Below are 11,839 nucleotides of genomic sequence, written 5' to 3'. Positions count from 1 at the left end.
AAAAAAGAATTGAGGACCTAGTTGGGATCGGATCTCGATGTAACTGTGTTTCCAAGTTGAAAAGTCCAGAAAAAAGCTTCAGCGAAGGATTTAAACCTTTGAAATTTCTGCTTGTGGTGCAACAGAATGGAGAAAAATAATCTTTTCACACATTTATTGTATTGACTTGAATACAAGGGCGCAAAATAAAAACTTTTTTCCCCAACAAACAAAAAAATTGATAAAAGTAATATTTATAAAAAGACAAAATATAGTTTATTCTTCTTAAATGAAATCACTTTTTACTTGATTTTCACTCTTGCTTGATGCAAGCAAACCAGTGCCAGGTGACAGGAGGATAAAATGACGTAACACAAACTAAATCTTCTTGGTGCTCCAGTGCCAGCCGGGACCTGGAGGAGCCTGGTGCCCCTGCTGGATTATCACAGTCTTGTTAACGTACATGGGAAACACACTAGAACGCGCAAAGGGCAGGCTTTATTACAACGTCCTACTTACTGGTGGTGAAAATAAAGAAAGATCCCTTTAGGTTCTGGGTTTGGTAGCAAAGGTGAGGTACCCTGTGTGACCTGGTATTTCTCTGGGCGGGATGGTGGTCTTCATGGTGACGGAGGCCTGGATTGGAGGCGTTTTCTCTGCAATGTCGGGCTGAGTCTGAGCTAAGGAGTCAGGGCCAAAGTCGGGCAGCGGAAGGGAGATGGTTCGCACGTCGTGGACTCTCAGCAGGATCTCCACGGTGCTAACCTCCTCGAAGCCCTGATCCACCAACGCCTCGCACGTCCTCTGAACCTGCTCGATACACGGAGAGAACGAACACACCCGACCTCCTGGACAAAGAGAGAAAGAGAGGGGACAGTTGTTGATGAACGGTTAATAGCTCGTTCGCCAAAAATAATAAAGACCAGTTAGTAACAAATATGTCTTCACTTTCTTTTGAGCACCATCAGTTCTATCCGACTCAATTTAACCCAAAATAGTGACTCTCGGGATGGCTCCACCACCGTGGACCCGTCTGAAATATCTCAGTCTGAAAAATCTCAAAAACTACTGGATGGATTGGCGTGAAATTATGTATAGCCATTCATGGTCACTAGAGATTGGATTTCAGGGACTTTGGTGGTCTTCTGACATTTCGTCTAGCGCCACCAACGAGTCAAAGTTTGATTTATCCAATGAAACAGCTCCCAGAAGGTCCAATGATTATATGTTATTCTGAGGGGCTTTGGTAATCCTCCGACTTTTCCTCTAGTCCCACTGGAGGTTCACATTTGTAGTTTTGAGTGAAATAACTCAGAATTATTGGATGGACTGTCCCAAGATTAGTAAATGTACACGTTTGAACGTCTTCTGTTTACTGGGAATCTTACTAGTTTTGCCAAAATTAAACGAGCCCATGTAAAATTTGGTGCTAGATGTTTGCGATTGGTTATGCTGTGCAAACACCGCCTCTTAAGTGAACGGTCACTGGATTGGGAAAACCTGGGTTGATTGAACTAGTTGTTAACCATTGTCGTGACACAGCTCATGCAGGCCCACGGTTGTTAGGTCAGGTGAAGCCGGGTAACTGAAATAAATCCAGGACATGTTGATCTTGATTGTAGTGCAAGTGATTTTTTAGACATCAAGACAAGATTGCATCAGGTCCACTTATCCCGGGATTGTCCTCTAAGGGACCGTTTGTAAGATTATACACAAGGTTTATGAATGAGGATATTTGAACAGATTTCACAATTTACCATCCTTGCAGGGTTATTCTTTGGACAAAATCAAAGCTTCCTCAAAACCTCAAACATCTCAAAAAGGAGTATAGAAGGGGTTTTTCTATAGAATTATGCTTTAAAACCAGCCACACACAAATATAAACCAGATTTATGAAATTAATATGGACTCAGGAGACATTTATTCAACTCCAGGGAAACCCATGATACTCCTACTACTATTAATAATTTGTTTCTTACACCCAAAAGCACTCTTCAAAGTAGATTGTTTTCCTTAACAAAGCAGGTCTGTGATCTGTTGGGCTCCAGGGTGTAGTGTGTGGATCATCATGGGATGAACCTGCTCTCTAATAAACACAGATCACCTCTCTGCTCCGTGGCTCTCGGCTAGACATAAAACCCTGCGGTGATTCACGACGGGAGGCCGGAGCAACGAGCCAAGACAAATTTCACCGGCTGACCTGAAGAGCGAAGAATGTGACTGTGACCAGGACAGCTGGAGAAGGGTTAGGGTTAATGAAACAAATTCAGTTTCTATATGTTTTATACTGTGAAGTGCTGAAAACAATGTAGCTCTGTCTTAGATTTTGCAGTTAAAGATGAGATTTAAGTGTATGAAATTGGTGCAACTCTGATGTGATGAATGTGTAGCATTTGAATAATTTTAAAGTGAAAAACATAGCTAATTGTTGTATGCCAAGGGTGGCATGGCCAGAAATACTGTCATATGAATCACAAATAGTACGATTGTTATGTCAAACCTGCAGCAACTGATTTTTTAGGGGCAGCGGGAACAAAATAAAGTTTAAGTTGATATGATGGACTTAAGGCTCATTTATGCTCAACGTTGGATATGTATCTGAATACAGACTGAGCCTTCTGATACAGAGGAAACGCAACAGTTTCAGTGGGAATTACAGGGCCGGTGTAGCCAATAGTTCGAGAGAGACACGTTCATAAGGACACAACGATAATATTTATAAAATGGCGGAGCTAGGGGAGTTAGAAATGAACTAGAATATCTAAGTGAAGGTGCTGGGCCTGGGCACAGGGACAATCAGCAGAGAAGACTGGCAGGGTGAGGCAGACAGTGGCAAAGGAAAATTTGACGTCTTTACTTTGTTCAAGATTACAAAGCCCTTTGAGGAATAATTTGTAATTATTTTGTCTAGAATTCTCATTTTGTTTTCCAGGTACCAAATATATACTTGTTCAAGACATCCATTAGTGTACAAATCCTCCTTTTCTACCTTTCACTAGCCACAACTTTGTTTTTTTTTGCCTATTGAGTATCAGAAGTTTACAGCTTTACTGCAATTCGCTCATTTAATCTTACTTTATATTTCAGAGGGGAATAATCTGCAGTGTGATAATGCGTGACAAATTGATGCCTGATGAGAGACAACGTGTGTCTTGGAATCAAACTTTATATTCTGAAGTCATCAACATGGAATAACAACACACTGCCGTGTTACTGACTGAAATAAAGCCAGTGTTTCCAACAGACTAATTTGTGGCGGTGCGCCACACAATCAACACCGGTCACCACATGTTGCGTTTTGTTACCAATTGTTTTTTAACCCCATTTAAAACAAGCAGTGTATTCATTCAGCTGCTTTTCCTTTCCCTGCTCTCCTCCGTCTGTCAGTCACACGTCTCTCTCACACAGGAGACAGACAGACGCACGCACCTGTCTCCATGACAACCAGAGAAGACAGTTGGCGAAATTCACAAAAGGTTGGTATCTTGTTAACACCTTTACAAAATCACACATTAAAAAGTGCTATAAAAATATGTTATATTCTGAATACAATGCTGCCAGTGTGTTAATGGTGGAGTCCCGACCCGACCCTTAGCAAACAAGCGATTGCGCCTTCTTGAGAAAGTTAACTAGTCACAAGTTTGCGGTAAAATGCAGTTGGATACTGAGAAGTATTTTCCGTGTTGAGGACGAGGACCAGCCTGAACCGGAGGGATCAGTCTGAAACAGTCAGTCCCACCAGTGTAATCAGTTATGTTATAAATGTTGATAAATATTCAACTTTGGGATGTTTCAGATAGCTGGCGTTCCAGCACCAACATTCTCCCTTCAAGACGGCCATAAATAGCACTCAATGGTCTCCTAGAAACCAGGACTAACACAGGGAGGGGTCCGGTTGATGATTGTACAAGGGTGTCTCAAGTGGTTAATAATAGCCTCAAATATCAACCATATGTCCATGACTAGCGGCTATGCTTGCGTGAAACTAAGATTCCCTATCGGGTTGTTGAGTGTTTGAGTGCATGGGACATGTTTGCTTTACGCTTGAATAAAAAGAGTCAGGGCAGGGAGGGAGGGTTATTCAGGATCCAGGGTCCTCCTCAGAGTCCAGACCGGGCTGCAGGCCAAACCATTAGAAGAATTAGAACTTTTAAATTCTGTCCACTGCAGTAAACCAGCTCTCAGCAACTTTTTTTCCTTGAGCCTGAGAACAGATCTGGAACCAGTCTGTGCAGAAAAATGAAGGACAGGGTGATGAATTTGGGCTGTGGGTGATACGTCATGCCTCCTGTCGTTTCCACTCTGCAAACAACATGTCAGGTAAAACAGTGGCTAGCTTCCTACCATGTGGGGCACAACACTTCAGAGCTTTCCCAGGTGACTTTCATTTTGCGTTTAAGCATTTTTGGGGGGCAATGGTGCTCAGCTTGCCCTCAACTCTCTAGAGAAAACATCCAGTCTGAGCAGTGGGAAGTAAATCAACAAGACTTTCCTTTCCTTATGGAGCCACGTTCACCAGCTCTCTCTCTCCCTGCAGTGTAACCCTGTATGGTCATGGGACTGCTTCTACAATGGCTGCACTCTATGTATCTGTATCTCTTGCTCTGTGTGTGTGTGTGTGTGTGTGTGTGTGTGTGTAATATGCAGCAGTGGCACCATAAAAGGGATTCAGAGAGGAGGAGGGAGAGCAGCATTCCTCTTCATATTGGGGATTTATTTTTTTTATTTTTTATTTTTTTTTAAATCAGGCTGCATCTAAGTGGCCAACATGAGCACGTACACATAAACCACTGATCCTGTGCATCTTAACAATTTACTTCTAAACACTGACCACGTCAGTGAACCGCCAACCTGCCCAGACATGCTGCGGTTGTCACAGAACATTATTCTGCCACCAGGTACAAACACACACAAGGACAAAGTTAATGAGAGATGTGTCGATCGATGGTCAATGTGCCAGTGCAGATTGAGGTGACGCAGCCGGTATTTTAAAATGTGCTCAGTCACAGTCGTGTTCCTGCAGTGTAAGGACGAGTCACAGAAAGTCACATTTTTTTTGCAGAAACAGGATATATAGACACACATTTATAACTAATACTAATAATTTCATTTCATTTACCTAGGCCTTTACCGCCTGTTTTGTCCAATTAACAGTCTAAATTACCATTATGCTGAGTTTACGATCACAAGGTAAAGCAGTGAATCCTCACATTAAAGAAACTGTTCTCACATGTTTGGCATTTCTGTGCAAGACCACCCCCGCTCCCGGCACAATACCAATATTTTGTGAAAAGACTAGTTTGCAGCTTATAAATTGTGAGTAAATTATTCGGCTATTTATTACAAAACTCTTTTTCTTACTTCACAAGTTGCTTATTCATGCACCTTGCTTTGCTTAAAACAATCAATCAGTGTGTGCTTAAAATACTCCATTGGTCAAGTACTAATATAAAGACACATGCAGTGTGTCTTACAAGTCTTACCTTGTTTCTTCATAGCAGTCTTGGCGTGTCTCACTGCCTCCCAGGGACTGGGGATATCCAGGAAGACGGCGTCCGCCACCCCGGTTACTCCGAAGCCGTCCTTGCACACATCCTGGTTCCTGACGGTGACCAGGTGATCCACGCGGTGCTCCTTGAACTCCTCGGCCACCTTCTCCGCCCGCTGCTGGTGGAACTCCACCGTGTGCAGGTAACCCGTGGGGGCGATAGTGCGCAGGATGGCGTGGGAGAGAGAGCCGCTACCGGTCCCTGAAACACAGACACCAGCAGGAAGGATGAGAACATGTATCTGCAACCATTTTTAAGATTGCGTTGAGTCCTTTTTTGGAGTAAAAACACCAAAATTCTCCTCAAATGTAATTATTTTCTGCTTTCCTTTGTCTATGAGAGTAAATTAAACATATTCAGGTTTTGGGCCGTTTGTCAAAACAAGACAAAGCTGTCACAGTGGGCTTCGGGAAGATTAGATGGGCATTTTTAAAAAGGAACGTTATATGATGTTATTAATCAAGAAAATAATCAACTCAGAATGAAGCATCGAGAGCACAGCTAGAAGTCAGCAGATCCTCCCCCCTCCCCCCCTCCTGGCATTACATCACCGCCGCCTTTGTTCGTGAGGCGACAAAGAGGGCAGTGTTAACCCTACAGCAGCACGGTAACATGCTAAAACCTCACACTGCTGAGCCGGATGGAAACCAGTAAATGTGGAAACTGGGCATAGGTAAAGTAAACCATAACAGGATACACAGATGTAAATATGCAGATATAAACAGCTGTCTCAATAAAAATAAAACATTTTATGTATATGAAAGAAAAGCAGTTGGTATTTGCTCATTAAAAGGTCACATTATGCTGTTGGATATGTTGGATTTTCATGTTAAATGGGGCAAAACAAACGAGGTAGAAGTATTTTAATTTCATTAAATTTTTAAATAAATGATTTAAACAAAATTCATGTCTGTCTTTAGTCTGTGTGCTGTTCAGGTTTTTCTTCTAGGTCACATCAAATTTTCACAATACGGGTTCTGACCTTTTCGATTCACCCAACAAATCACCCATATTACAAAAAAAGACTAAAACTAATAAAAACTAAACTAAACTAGCAAACCCACTAATCAAAACTAAACTGAATTTGAAAACAAAAAGTTAAAAAATAACTAATGAAAAATGCAAAAATGCAAAACTATAATAAGCTTAGTTTTGTACTGCCAATTTTAGTTTTGTCATGGTCAAAAAACAAAAAAAACAAAATCGAGATATCAATTCTAAGCAAAACAATGTATAAACATTTTCCCCAGAAATCGTGCAGGCCTAATGGGCAGTATGTGAAAAATTAAGTGTTGTAAACATTAAATCATATAAACATGTAACCCTAACCCAAAATGCAAGTATAATCCTGAACACATTGATTGATTAATTTGCTCCCATTTCATCGGCAGTGATAATAATAAAAAACTTAAATGGCCGTATAGTCTGAAATAACTAAACCAAGACTGTTTATTGTTATAGTGTTACACTGGCTGAACGTATTGTTCCCCGTCTGTAAAGAAGAGAGTGCTGTTGAGAGGAAGTGGCTGTGCATCCAGCAGCGATCAGTCTGAGTGATGGCCCAGCCTAGAGCTTTAACACTATCTGAACTTGACCCGCATTAAACAGACCATCAATCAGCACCGAATCAAACGCTGGACCTCAGGCTTCAGCCAGCGTGCTGATGGGTTCAAATCAATCGCCAAGTCCGCCAGAAATAAACTCAACATCAGCCGTTTTGTGTAAAATCATGTCAGGAATTTGTAAATACAAAATGAAATGTTATTACAGAGCACAAATGTTGACCTTTGTTCTAAAATTGGAACTGGCATCGGAGTATACAAAGTGCATATTTTGGGAAAGGACACATTTAATAAAAAAGGGATCTGTCGTTATGATGCAACCAGAGTTTTACATTGAGAACATGAGACAGTCGGTCCTAAAGTCAGACTGTCCTCTAAACCAGGACTTGTTTTTGATCCGTTTACACTCACAGGCTGAAAGACTGTTTACTTCAAGTCAGGGATGCCCCAACGCATTACTCCCCACTGGTTATTTGTTCAATAAGAGCCAAAGACAGACAGAAGGGACAACATGTCAGCTGTGTGGAAATGTTTTGCACTAAAAGAATACTAATGGAAACTGATGAGAGGAATCAATGTTATACTATCATGTATTTTTGTTATAAATTTAATAAAAAGGACTCTTATGAAGTTGGCATAAACACAAGCGACTGAAACCAGAAGATAAAAATTGCTCTTAGCAACGCTGAAGCACAAAACCACAGAGAAAATTGTGAGAAACTCCTTCTGAAGATAAAAATGTGATGTTTGGACAGAGAGTCTGAACAGTAATCATAATTTAAAGCACTAGAAGAATTTCAATGTTTGACTGAGTGATGGCGCTAAAGAAAAAGGCAAAGGATCCACAAAGTTTCTACAATTCATCCCGAGGGGAACATGAATGTCTGAACCAAATTTCATCAAATTCATACAAAAGGTGTCAAGAAAATCCATCAATGTTTCTTTTGTCCCAATCCATCAAGATGATTAAGATTTTATGAAATTCTACCACTTCACTGGATAGGTCAAACTTTGACGTGATGGTGGCGCTAGAGGAAAAGTCGGAGGATCAAGTTCTTAGGATTTATCATGTGGATTCATCATGTGACCATGAATGTCTGTGTACAATTCAATGGCAATCCCTTTAGCAGTTGTTGAGATATTTCAGTCCAAAGCAAACTGGTGGTCCGGCCAATCCACCTTGTCATCCCTAGAGGCATGTTGCTAGCATAGCTAAAGAATACATAAAGAATGTAGTAGCAGTATTGTCTGATATTTAGTGGTGGTGAACCATGTGTACATAAAGAGGAAATGCAACTCTGTTCGACCCTTGTGACCTGGTGGCCACATTAACCACCAGCTCTTTATTGAGGATAGAAACCCAATAAAATGTCTGTAAGGTGTACTGAAGAGCAAACCATTACACAATACTTAATGAGGGTTTTGTTTGATGCAAATGGTCAAGGCTACCCTTGAATCATATCACATTTCTAATCTGCTCACAGAACAAGACGTCAGAAGGCAGCTCCTGTACAAGAGTTATCGAGGAGGATGGGGGAGGGGACGGTCGACCTGCATTGTGGGTCATCTCTGCTTTCTGTTCTCCAGTACTATCTTGGCGTTTCCTTGGCAAGAAGCAAAAGCTGTGACAGAGGTAGGTAGATTGGAGGGTAAAGTCCTCCAATCATTAACCCACTTCTGTCTCTGTAGTCATCAGGAAAGGACTCAATTCCTAAATGTTGTAGTAAAGGCCAACTGTAAGTGGTTGTTCTGGCCGATCTTCAGGGGGACTGTTCGCTGCTGTGAAATAAGGTTTAATCAATGTATACGCTCTTTTAAAAGGTTAATCATACAGAAATTCATACACATTTATTTAAGCTGCAGTGTAACCCTGTATGGTCATGGGACTGCTTCTACAATGGCTGCACTCTATGTATCTGTATCTCTCGTTCTCTCTCTCGTTTCCATTTTCTACATCCTTAAAAAAAAAAAAAAAAAAAAAAAAAAAAAAAAAAAAAAAAAAAAAATCACAAATCTTGTGTGTATCTCGTTCAAGGTAATGTTGAAACACTTCTTTAATTAGAACATCATGAGAAACTTAAAATCAGGAAACCACATTAATGAAATGACTTGAGGAAAAATGTTATCCATTTAATTTTAAACTCAAAGGCCTGGAAGTAATTAAATCAAATGTTGTTAGTATTACATTTATTTTAACGAAAATTCTCTTGAACACATGTTTGGGAATAGGTTATAAATATTTATATATATATAATATCATATTTAGGAGTGACCAGCCAGTACAACCAAAGCCTTACGCTTTTAGCCGGCTGTGTATTGTTAAATAGCTTCATGTGCAGTGATGCTTTTGTTGCCTCGAATGTTTGTTACTGAGCACAGAGAACAGCGAAACGAGGTAACTAACCCCCGTTGTTATTCGGTCCGGTGAATACCGGTCATTTGATTACGGTTAATTGATGGAATAATCACTACAATACTCGACTACCAAAATAATTGATAGCTGCAGCTCTGGATGTCGGTAATGTTTGTTAAAAGCTATTGGTAAGTGTCTCCATGTCAAACGTTTGTCCAACCAAGCCTTTTCATATCAATTAGTTAATTAATTTGAAGGCCTGCGTTTCCTTTCCAGCGAAATACAGTCACGCGCTTGACCGTTTGGGTTCACCATTTGGTGTTTCGGTACCCAACCCTCTCTACAACACAACTGTTTTCATTGGAGAACACAAACAAGCCAGAAGAAGAGCACACAACTGGACTTAAACAGTGAGTCTCTCTCTTTGTTGTTGGGCAAATTGTGTCCCTGTACCATCTGCTCAGCCTAAATACAGAGACGCAAAAGCCCTTGAGTTTCTGGGAGTATTTACTGAGTACACGGAAGCTCTGATACAGGTGTAAAAAAATAAAACATGCAGTAAACAGCTTGGCCAAGGTGACTCCTCTACATGACCGAATGCTCCTTCAGTGGGCTCGGCTTGCAGGCCCGATTGAGAACAGACCACAAAGGCATCACCTGTAATCGCTGCATGTTCTACAGCTCACTGACAAAAAGCCACGCCTCCACAGGAAGGCACGTACTGCTTATAGACTATCAGGGTGGACATTATGAGTCACCACTGTGTCATACAAAACATTGCAAGTTATTTTCAGCCAATAAAATGCTGCATTTGGGAAATAATCTAATAAAATTGTTTTTTATATTTCAAATCATTATTCCTTGGAATTTAAACAAGATAGGATGTCCAGAGTGATGGTTTACATCTAATTTTTTCATTTATTCTGTTTATTGGATCCCAGTGGGGAAATTACAATTTACAATCTGTTTTGTTAGTAACTACACACAGGCCTGAAATACACACACATGCTCAGGACCTAATCATGTACAAATGGAGAGATGTCAGAGTGAGTGGGCCCTGAGCGATTGGGGGGGGGTACGGTGCCTTGCTCAAGAGCTCCTGGCAGTGCCCAGGAGGTAGCATCTCGCCAGCCACCAATCCCCACTCCGTATGGGACTTGACCCGGCATATGCATTACAAAAAGGCCTGAGTTATGCAATGCAGATGCAATCCTCTTGCTGACTATACGAGTTTCCTCCTGAACTCATTCATCACCCAGGAGACCCAACCCCACACACACGGTTGCCAGCAGTAAAACATGATGAAGCACTGCACCACCAAATACATTAAAATTCTTCCCCCCCCCCCCTGTCTTTGGAATGGAAGAAACTGCAGCTCCAACTAACCCAGAAAACATACCAAACACTCTCAGGGATTGGAATCAAACAAATGGAAATGCAGGATGCAGCTGAAGACAAGAGACATAGTGACGATGTCAACAAATACTGGATTACATAATTGTCTGTGGCACATCTGTGAGCTATGATGTTCAATATCAACAGCTGAGGCTTTGTGGAACAGAACATCTGACTCAAGAGGTGAACAGGAAAATAAAACTAGGTGTTTTTTAAAGCTGCAGCAATGAAGATTTGAGGCCTTAAAACAAATTAAAATATAGGTTGCAAATAAATAAAATATCCCATGACTCTTTGATACCAGTGAAGAAGTATTCAGATGCTAAACTTAAATAAGTAATCAATACAACACCGAGTACACTTACATTTGCTGTCTACTCACTTGAGTAGTACATTTCGACAGCGTCCTGCACTGACAGGAACTTACTCTTCTTCTTCTGTTAAATTGTAAATTGCAGCCAGGCGCTCCATAGCATAAATGGCGACTGTTGCAAGCAGGGTCCAGCTTTCCACACTCAACATTTTGACCGCGTTTACTGCAGCATCCGGGTACACACACTCCGCTTTTTGCCACCTACTTTCGGGTTACGCAGCCTCGCATAGTTCCAAACATCCATTCTACAGCGGTGGACGTCATTCATTTCCATTGCTGAGCGGCGAGTAACTTCTGAGGTACTTTGATTAAATAGCTATCTCTTTTGAATTGTCAACTGTCTATATTATATCAGAGGGCCTTTATAATGCATATACTGATCTTTATTTGTATGTGCACAGTGTAATTGTATATATTTTTAACTTGGTAGATGACCGATTGCCTGCTAGTTTGTTAGCTCAACTTTGCCAACTGTAGATGTATCTCCAGGGTAAACTGATTGATTAAATAGCCACCTCTTTTGAATTGTCAACTCTCTATATTATATCAGTGGCCCTTTGTGATGCATATACTTATATTTTATTGTGCACAGCATAATTTTTTATATATATATATATATATATATATA

General features: G+C 40.8%; 1 protein-coding gene across 2 annotated transcripts in view; it reads right to left on the bottom strand.

The window, feature by feature from the left end:
* Positions 1-11,839, bottom strand: part of trmt61a (tRNA methyltransferase 61A) — a gene marked incomplete at its 3' end in the record, with an annotated part of 18,018 nt that continues 6,179 nt past the window's right edge. For both annotated transcript variants that reach the window (XM_032524786.1, XM_032524787.1), the window contains 2 exon segments: positions 1-827; positions 5,463-5,729. In XM_032524786.1, the coding sequence (XP_032380677.1) occupies positions 526-827; positions 5,463-5,729 (569 nt within the window).

Source organism: Etheostoma spectabile, chromosome 9, assembly GCF_008692095.1.
Source record: "Etheostoma spectabile isolate EspeVRDwgs_2016 chromosome 9, UIUC_Espe_1.0, whole genome shotgun sequence".
Classification (NCBI taxonomy): domain Eukaryota; kingdom Metazoa; phylum Chordata; class Actinopteri; order Perciformes; family Percidae; genus Etheostoma; species Etheostoma spectabile.
Note: the sequence above shows the minus strand (reverse complement) of the source record. Positions and strands in the feature narration are given on the sequence as shown.